This window comes from Pundamilia nyererei, unplaced genomic scaffold, assembly GCF_000239375.1.
Source record: "Pundamilia nyererei isolate P.nyererei 1_Seehausen unplaced genomic scaffold, PunNye1.0 scaffold00084, whole genome shotgun sequence".
NCBI classification, from domain to species: domain Eukaryota; kingdom Metazoa; phylum Chordata; class Actinopteri; order Cichliformes; family Cichlidae; genus Pundamilia; species Pundamilia nyererei.
Window position 1 is genome coordinate 968,403 of NW_005187485.1, and position 10,431 is coordinate 978,833.

Here is a 10,431-nt window from a genome sequence, read left to right on the forward strand (position 1 = left end):
GCTGTCTCAACCTATCACATCAGCCCTGGTGCCTGCCACTTTCACTTTACATCAGCTCCAAGCACTTTCCAGATGTCAGTGAGAAACAAACCCAAAGGATTCCTGTTTCATGATACCAAATAATATAGAGTGCAAGCTATTTGTTGATGCTTTAAAGCAGATAAACTAAAAATGTTCTGAAGAACAGAGTTCTTATTACTCCTATTTTAAATGTTGCCCAAGTTTGCAGTACTGTTAGGCTCATTCAAAGATTTATTACTTGCATCTGTGTTCACCAGAAACACCAGATAATTAGTTTCCACTTCACCTTTTTCCAGCTGGCCAGTGCATTGCTATTTTTCTATGTGAAGGTTAAAACACCTCCTTGGCAAAGGCTAAATATACAGTGCTCAAAAAAATTAAGTATATTATATATTACAGCATAAAATAAATTTTAGGTATACAACTAACTTAGTAAACATAAACCATTATTTCATCTGCTCTTATCCAAGTAAAAGTGACAGCAGATATCCTGGAGAGTGCCCGGTTTTTCTTTTTGTCAGTGTCCTTGTCAGCATGAAATGTTGCCTGCAGCACATTCAGGTTGCACAGGTTGCCCAGCGCCTCCAGGATGACACATCCATATGTGCCCTCACCAGAAGGTTTGCTGTGTCTCTCAGCGCAGTCTCGACAGTCCTGAGGAGAAACCAGGACACGAGCTGTTACACGAGTGCTGTACAGAACCATCAGCTTCAACAGCAGGACTGTTAACTGCTCCTTTGTTTGAGGAGGACCAGGAGGAGATCTGCCAGAGCTTGACAGAAAAAAAAAATCAGGAGGGATTGGGACACTACCTACAAAACCATTCCCTTTCTGGGAGTTGTTGCTTCTCCAGTGCAGCTGTTGTCACTTAACCACAGTGGTTTATGCTATGTGTACTGGACAGAGTAAAATCCCTGAAGTTTTACCCACTTTGTGTTATTGGATCTACTCTGTAGTCACTTAAAGAACTAATTACATTTTATTTTGAGCAGTGGATAAAATATTACCAAAACAGCTACTGAAAACTGTCTTACTTTGAAACTTTGTGAACAAATTATGAGAGGAGATGAGATGAGATAGCCTTTATTTGTCAGTTGCAGGTCTTTTGCCCACAACCGAGATGACAGACCTTGCCGACCGTACATACAATACACAAACATCACATTGGGGAGACAGGTCAGGCTAGGTAGCGAGGAAAAAACATTGAAATGTGTAACACAAAAGGATAATACAGGAATGCACATCAACACACCATAGCACAATAAACACAGACAGTTCCAGTGTGTACATCTGATCTGGGACCGCTGCAATCTTTCGACTGCGCCTCCAACTGACCCGATGTCCACATCAGAGGGGAGGTAAGCGTTGGAGGTGGTGTTGGATCCGGGGTAGGGAGGGTGATGCGTCGGTGAGTGCTTATCAGTATCAGTATATGTATGTGTGTGCGTGTCCATAGTTCAGCTGAGACAGTGTCCTTCGCCCTGCCAGGCTAAGTAAACAGTCTTCCAGCCAACCCAGGTGGCCTTGCATGGAATGTGAAGGAACAGACTAAACACAGTCGTTATCAGGGTATTTTTTGTATGTTTAAAAGTGTCAGTTAGTGCTTTTTAAAAAAAAAAAAAAAAAGTTAGGAACTGCTGTCTGCAATTTACAACCAGGAGACTAACAGAAAACATGCCAGCGTTGGTGCTGCATGGTGTAGTTTGTATTATACTGTTAAGGTCTGTCTAGGGACGTTGGTGTAATGACACATGTGGCCATTAAAGCCACAGTCGAATGGCGTCTCCTGCTAGGCACGACTGAGGGCTGATTAAACAACAACGACCACGTGATCCAGTATCTCATGTGACCGGCACAGAGCCGATCATGTGACTAAAATCACAGTGAGACCGGATTTGTTAGTCCACCTGCCTTCGCCTGTGTTAGAAGGTGAAGTCTGTGCTGCTGCCGGTGTTTGCGACAATGAGGTGAGTTTTAAAAGAATGACGATAAGTTCATGCTCGCAGTCAGGGGCGTGCAGCCTCGCTGTGGTCGCACTGTTTTGAAATCTGAGTGTCTTGGGGGTGCTTGAGGTTCACACATCGTTGGCCAGGCCCGCATTGTGATATCTATGTTACATATATTGGCAGGCTGCTGAGAGAAACTCTGGGTGTCCTCTTACTGTGGGCCTGTCTGCACTCCGCCGCCTTCGGGGGCTGCTCGTCGTTTTTCTGCCGAAAATCTCCCCGCGTCAGCGGCCTGAACGGAGTCGACCCCGGTGCCCCTCTCTTTCTCACTCCTTATCTGGAGAAGGGCGCTATAGATGAAGGTAAACTTGTATTTGTGTTACTACGAAGTAAAGTACTATAGATTGGCTTCGTGCTTTTTGTGTTGCACATCCACAATGTGGCGATATCTCGTTCTTCCAGCCAGGAAACTGAGTCTGGTGGGAGACCTGCCAGGAGGCAATAAGTCAGTCAAGAGTTATGCTGGATACCTCACAGTCAACAAAAAATACAACAGCAACCTCTTCTTTTGGTTCTTCCCTGCTTCCATGGTAGGCCTAACTTCTTTTACCCCAGGGGCTTCCCAAATTTACAGTACTCTTATTTGTGCAGTGTGACAGGAAATCGCTGAGAGGACGGAGAGGTTTTAGGATCAAATCTGTGTGGGGTTTTCAGAAGTCAACTTTATCTTTAGTCCCTCTGTGAAGTTGTGATATTTAGTCAGCTGCAACCAGGAATACCCAGGTTTTCCTTTGCTGATTTTTAAAGCGAAAATCCTTACAGGAAGAGAGCTTGTTTTACTTTAACTTACACGTGTGCCTTTTTTATTATGTCTTTTAATCATTAACTGAGTGTTTTGTTTTTTAGTTTTATTTATGAAAATGCTCCAGAGCAGTGGAGATGGATGCATTTAATGACAGCAAGTAAAGTTTGAATCTTACTGAATGTTTTTTACTAAAAAGCCTCCAGGGAAAAAAAGAAACTGGAAAGGTTCTAAACAACTTCCTTTTACCCCTGTTGGACCAGAATACATATACAACTGTGATCAGGAGTTTAAATCACATTAAAAATGAGCATGAATGTCAGGGTCACTATGAACATGATTTCTTTGCACTGTTTTTTCTCTAGGGTGGAATGATTGTGCAGCACACATCTATAATTACGTAAAAAACAGGAATTGGGTCAAAAGTATACATAGAGGTTCAAATCTATTCATTCACTTAAATCTTTTAAAAAGTAGCGCTGAAGGTTCTACAATGTCTTTTAACTTGACAAGGCCTATTAACTTCTGGTTGATTAGTGACAAGTGGTAGGTTCACTGTCTCAACATAAATAGGAAAAAGTTTGACACTACCTATCAGACCAATGTTCACAACAATGGGGAAAGTCCAAGCAACTCGGTGGAAGGAGAATTATTGATTTACACAAGTTAGGAAGGTCTTTTGGGGCCATTTCTAAACACTGCAGATTCCAAAATCATAATTTTAAACAACTGTATGGCGGTAAAAGTCCACTAGGTGGCGCTAGTTTCTTAAACTTTGTGCTTGCTCTGATGTGACTGATAGGCAAACCAGGAGAAAGCTCCAGTCCTGCTCTGGCTGCAAGGTGGGCCTGGTGGCACGTCCATGTTCGGTCTCTTTGTGGAACATGGGCCGTATGTGGTGTACAAGAACATGACGGGTAAGAACTGATTTGTAGGAGGAAGACTCCCAGGTTGTTTAAACCTTCTTATAAAGTTTATATCCTCTGTCTTTGCAGTCGGTCCGAGGGATTATGCCTGGACAGCCAGATATTCAGTTTTGTACATTGATAATCCAGTATGTATTTCTGATTTATCATCACATAAAAAAAAAGCAGTATTACTTAAAATGTCATTTTCACTTGGTGCTTTTGAAACATTGAGGAAGTGTTGGGATTTGTTTTCTTTTTTCTCCTCTCTCTCTAGGTTGGAACAGGTTTCAGCTTCACTGAAGATGACAGAGGTTTCGCTCAGGACCAGGATGATGTTGGCAGAGATTTGTACAAGTAAAATATGACCATCGAATTTGCATGTAGTCATTTCATTTATCTTCACAGTAATGATCGTTACTAACTCTTTTTCTTATTCTCCTCTTTTCTTTTATAAGTGCTTTGACACAGTTCTTCCAGATCTTTCCTGAATATCAGTCCAATGAGTTCTACGCAACTGGAGAGGTCAGAAAATAATTTTTCCACACTTCACAGAGCAGTATGACACGAGTAGCTATTTAAACAGAGCAACATGATTACAGGGCTAGCAGATATATGCTTACCATGCTAACCAATTAATACTTTTTGCAAAATATAATGAAATTTTAACGTCTTATTTTGTTAAGATGGCCTCCTCACCATGCAATACATTCTCTTTGCAGTCATATGCAGGGAAGTATGTTCCTGCCGTTTCTTATTACATTCATAAAAACAACCCTACTGCCAAGGTGAAAATCAACTTCAAGGGGATGGCTATTGGCGATGGACTCTGTGATCCAGAGCTGGTGCGTATGTAGAAGAATTTTATTATTTAGACGTAAACTCTGTCCTAAGATTGTTCCTGAAAGTGCTAATGTTTGATTCATAAGACATGCTTAATCATAAAACTTGCTCAGGCAGGAATGACATTTAGAACTTAAGCAGCTGTGTTGCAATTTTGTAGTTGCACAATGCCATCGCAACTCACGGTGCAGTCGGAAAACGGCCAACAGAAAAGCAAACTCTTTAGAAGACCTGATCGTGACGATGGTAGAGAAGGTTTGGTGCTGCTGCTGCGGTGAGCGAGGTGTGGCAGAACAAAAAGAGTTTTCTAAAGGCTTGGACTTATGTGTGACCTAAACTGCCATATCCCTACGTAACCGGCAGGAAAATCTCCTGGATAAAGTCTAGAGTTGGCTTAGAAAGAGTTTAATAAAGCATTAAAGCATCTGTTTCATGAACAAGACTCATTGACTTAAACATTTTTTCCCTCATATGGTCTAAATGTGTGTCTTCATTGAAACACAGGCTGCTGTGTCTTTTGCTTTCATTGTCCACACTGTACGTTCGTCCTCCACTTCGCTCATGTTTGATGCCGTCTGCTCCTATATGCTGATGCAGAAAGGTGACAGTATAGTGACAGTTTACTGTTCTTCCACATCAGATGCTGGGTGGCTACGGTGAGTTCCTGTACCAAACGGGAATGATAGATGAACTCCAAAAGCAATACGTCGACCAGCAGACAGACCTTGGAGTTAAGCTCATCCAGCAGGAGAAGTGGGTGGAGGCTTTTGAGGTAATGAGTTGATGTTGTTCGTCATCTACATTTGCAGTATTTTCTAATTGTTGAAGGCACACCTATCATGGATGCCTTTTTCATTTCAATTTCAATCGTCTGACTTCAGGTCTTTGATCGTTTGCTGAATGGCGATGTAGATCCTTATCCCTCCTTCTTCCAAAATGCAACAGGTTGTACCAACTACTTCAACTACTTGATATGTCAGGTACTCGGAGTTCCTTGAAGTTCTTTTTTGTAAACTGTTGCTTTTTAACAGCTTAAAGAACTCACAAATTTCCTTTGTGTGCCTCAGGAGCCTGAGGATCAGGACTACTTCTCCCAGTTTGTGACCCTGCCTGAAGTGCGACGTGCCATCCACGTGGGCAACCTGACGTTCCACGATGGCTCTGAGGTGGAGAAGCACCTCCTGCAGGATGTCATGAAGACCATCAAACCATGGCTGGGGGTGCTGATGGACAACTACAGGGTAAAAACTGCAGGGTCATCCATTTTTATTTATTTATTTTTATTTTTATTTTTTTAAATCTAAAATGCACAAGGGGAAAATGTGAAGGGGGAGAAAAAAATCAGGATTTTGCTCATGATGTTTTATATTTAGAGTGTGAGACAAATGTTTTACTTTTATCACTTTATTTATTTATTTATTGACAAGTGAACTGGGCATCGTTCTCAAGTCTTAACAGGAAACAATCTTAAAAAAAAAAAAGCCCAACTCAGACACTGTTGAACTTCGTTACATCATCTTCTATGGATGGGGTCCAAAAGGAAAACCTTACAGAAGACTGTAGGAGCACAAAAAGAAGCCTGATGAAAACTGGAAGCGCATTCTGTGGTCAATGAGATCAAGATAAATTTGTTCATCCCCTGGTTGGTGTGAAGCACAGAGGTGTCAGCGCTGCGTGAGTGCAAAAAGTGCTTAGGGGGATGACTTCTACAGATGACACTAGGCGTGACCGTCGATGGAGCACAATACTGGATGACGAGATGACTCGCAGTCTCCAGAACTGAGTCAGGAAAGCTTGATGAAGATTCAAAGCGCAGTGAAAGGGAGGGGGAGAGAAAAGAGAAGTGAAAACTCTGGGGTATTTTAAAGAGAAAGGTGGAGGAATGCAACACTTCCAGGAAAGAGCCACTGAGAGGTTGTTTCTGAAGAAGAGCAGAGCATGTCTCCGGGTGACGAGGATTCAGTCTGATATCAAAAACAACAGTTGCTGTGTGTGTGTGAATCTATGGAGTCAGTTAACTGATACAAGTTGAATGTATTTATCCAGGTCTTGATGTATAGTGGTCAGCTAGATGTGATTGTGGCTGCTCCACTGACTGAGAGGTTCCTGCCCACTGTGAACTGGACCGGGGCTGCCGAGTACAAAAAAGCCCCTCGCTTCCACTGGAAGGTTCAGCCCACTGACACGGAGGTGGCGGGTTATGTTCGGCAAGTTGGAGAGTTTTATCAGGTGAGCGGATTGTGAAACAAAAGGCCAAATGCATGATCTTAAATCTCTCGGCGTTATTGAGGTTTACCGTTATCCGCTGTCGTTCTCTTCATGCAGGTCATCATACGAGGAGGAGGGCACATTCTGCCTTACGACCAACCGCAGAGGTCCTTTGACATGATTGACAGATTCTTGTCAACTCAGGGCTGGAAATGAAAAGCACGGGTGGAGAAGTGCAAATGTTCAAGCACCTTCACTTTAGAGAGCAGATCGAGCACAGAGCGTTGATTTAAGACTGATTGTCACAGCTAACTTAAATCAAGTTTTTGTTTTCATCATTTTTTTGCAGAACTTTTTAAAAACCAGAGGATACATTTCTTCTAAGCGTGTGCTCTCTGATGCACACTCTTAGCTTGGATGCGATATCTGGATTGTTGCAAACAGAAATGGTAAAACTGATAAATCAGGTTAACGTCTTAAATTTTAAGGGTTCATGTTTGTTTTTTCTCGGGTCAGTATGAGTTAATGTATGTTGTGTGAAATCAGTGCACGCTTCGGAGACAAAATTCAATGCAAAATTCAAAAACACATTTCACTCATATCAAGATTTCTTTTAAAAGAACTTTTAAAACGGTTCATACAAGTTTTAAATGATTTCATGTATTGAAGCAAAAGGTTCTAAGCAGTTCTTTGTACCTTCCTGTGGCACTTACACTAAGATAAAAGGTTATTATATGCAAAGTGATTGAATAAAGCTTGGAGGTGTTTCTGGTCCAACTGCTACCAGTTATGAATGCATGCTTTGTTTTCAGTCACTAAAGGTGGAATTATTTTTTTCTAACACAAGTTTGATTTGTATTAAAGAACCTTTTTCTTCAATATATCCAATTCTTTTTAAAGTTTGTGTTTGAATGTCTGTCACAGTCAGAAGGGACTGTAAAGCCTTAAGTGTTGAAATTACTTGAAATAAAGATGTTTCTTTTTTTTAAAACATCACATTGTGTTGCTTACAACCTTTTGCTTGAGGCCATTAAGTGTTTTTATCGTTGTGTTATATTGTGGTCTACCTCCCAGTACATGAGAGACGGGGAAAAGCCAAAAATGATGGTGGTGCACACTTTATCTTGGAGAGGAAGTGGAGTCAGATCTGGTTAGTGTTGCTGTTTGTGGAACAGTGGTTTGTACTGTCACCTCACAGGAAGAAGGACCTGGATTCAACTCTCAACTCTGCGTGATGACCCTGCGATAGAGTGGAAACTTGTCCAAGGTGTGACTGGTCACTGGGATAGCTTCCAGTCCCTGAAAACTAAAATGAAACTATGGAAAAGAAATATAACTTCAGTAGAAGAAATGAGCGAGCAAAACCCCGTGGGTCTGAAACTAAACTGAGAAGTGAACCAATTGAGGTGGGATTTGAAAACATTGCTCGATGTGAAAGTATTGTTTGGGAAAGTGAACAAGTTGTACACCAGGGGTCATGATACTCCAAAGACAAGTCTCTGCTTGGCTGCTAACTGGCATAGATCATTGCCTCCCCAAACTGCTGTCAGTCATTAAATGCACTTTGAAAATGAAATCACTGGAGCTCTCGATCATCCGAAGTAAGGTCCTGAAAAAGTCCTCTTCATTACTTAAAGAGGTCCCTCCGCATGTGTCCACAGTAGCAGCCGGAAATGAATTTCTTACACAACAATGTTTATTTTTATTGCTTATTTGTTTCATTGTTGTGGCTAAGATTTAATTGTCTCTCTGCATCGGCAGTGATTTGGCATTTTGACAGGATTCAACAAAGATGTTTGTGTACTGAAGTTAACTGCCATGTTATTTCATCGGGCATCTATCAAGCTGTCTAGACAGTTCAATAATTAATGAGCATTCTAAACCTTTAAAGCATCTTACTATTTAATGAGCAGTCATTTTTCAAGGACAAGCATCAGCAAATGCTGTTGATCCTTTGATTGAAATATTACTTTCCTGGGTTTCAGAAACAATGACATCATGTCGCGCGAATGAATGTTACAGAACAAGTGCTTTATTTTCATACCGTAATGTAACTGCAGTGATACTTTAACATCTGTACAAATGCAAAATAAAATGGAGACAATGTAATTACGGACCAAAAGAAACAAAAAAAAAAAGTACAAGGATATGCAGGCAGGAATGGATCCCATCCGTTTGTTACATATCAACAATGTACTTAAGCGCTGGGGTGAGCCTCGACGTACAGCAAAAGGCAACAAGTGCAAACATTATTTACAAACGTACCACACGTTTATTCTCCCTTCTAAAAGAAAGGTGGTTGCATTACATGTACAGGATTATAGAAATTAATATTATGTACAATATTTATACTTTTAGACTTAAAATAATACAATTACAACATCATTAATATGTAGGAATTGTTCTCTCTCACACACAGACACACTCACGCTGTACTTCCATAGCTCCTTTTTTTGTATACCTATATAGTAACAAATGCATTTTTATTATGAACATGGATCCATTATCAGAAATGAAAACTCCTAATAATTCCAGTTGAAAGCGCGATGAGGTCATAAACATATTTTCACATGCATGAGGTTAATTTGGAATGGTCTGATCTAAACAGGGTTTTACAAACAGCCAAAATTAAGGCAAGCTTCAGTTCAGAGGGTCGGTGCAACAAAGCCCTTTTACAAAGGATTTTCTAAGACTCGTCACTCAATAATCATCTCACACACACACACTAAACAGCACGCACAGATTTTAAGGGTAAGAAACAACATGAATACATCAAATGCCTTCACAAAAACCACCATGTGGTCCGTTATGGGGAAAGATATTTTTCAATTAAACGGGAAAGAACAAATTCAACGCTATCAGGTCCTTAATCATGCCTGGCAGTGCAAGCTCCAGGTTCCATTATTCTTTTTATGGGCATGTGAAACAAGCCAGGCATATTTTCTCTATAAAGCCAAACATAGTTACAGGTTGTCGCTGGTGTGTGAAGACAGGGAGGAGGGCTTTTTGGGGGGAGGGGGGGGGATCACTGAGAATTACCTCTGACCTTAATATGGCTATTCTACCCTCCGTCATAACAGAGGACAAAGTGCATAGACAGCTCTGCGATCGCTCCACCTGTGCGTGGAAAGTATTTCATCCGTCCTACTGTAAAAACACAGTGCATTGTGGTCATCATGCTCATGAACTGACATTCCTGGTCATATGGAAGTGGAAATAAAGAGGCGCTGCAGCCTAAAGGAGATGGATGTAGAAAAGGTCGCCTGTAAGGAACTCAGGAGATTTGGCCTTAGGTGTAACAGACATCTGTAAGAAAGCCCATAACAAAAATTCATAGAAAAACAAAAGAAAAAGCAGAGATAATTATGGTGATTAAAACGAAGCTATTAAATATAATAAGCCAGAAAAGCTTTTTAAGGAAGATTCAGGCACATTGTGATATCTTGGAAAGCACAAACACGAGCTGCTCTTCTTCAGGAATTGCAAGTTGTGGTGGTGGAAAAGAAAAAGATTTAAAAAAAAAGATAAACAGATATATATTTTCTCACATACTTTTCTTTCTTAATACAAGTCGAACTTTGTTCTGCAGCAGGAAAGAGGGACAAAACACAAATATATATATAACAATATTCACATGCCAGACTGTGCACACACTCAATCAAATGTTATTTTGGTCTGAATGCACAACACACACACACACACACAC

General features: G+C 40.8%; 1 protein-coding gene across 1 annotated transcript; it reads left to right on the plus strand.

Annotated features, from left to right (window-relative positions):
- Window positions 1-1,854: 1,854 nt before the first annotated feature.
- cpvl (carboxypeptidase vitellogenic like) lies at window positions 1,855-7,716 on the plus strand. The gene is made up of 13 exons (XM_005738461.1): window positions 1,855-1,988; window positions 2,151-2,329; window positions 2,430-2,557; window positions 3,572-3,686; window positions 3,765-3,823; window positions 3,952-4,031; window positions 4,133-4,199; window positions 4,397-4,519; window positions 5,158-5,289; window positions 5,399-5,497; window positions 5,585-5,758; window positions 6,564-6,746; window positions 6,843-7,716. Exons 1-13 carry the CDS (start codon window positions 1,984-1,986, stop codon window positions 6,939-6,941), a joined length of 1,443 nt encoding a protein of 480 aa, XP_005738518.1. The 5' UTR covers window positions 1,855-1,983; the 3' UTR covers window positions 6,942-7,716.
- The last annotated feature ends 2,715 nt before the right edge of the window (window positions 7,717-10,431 follow it).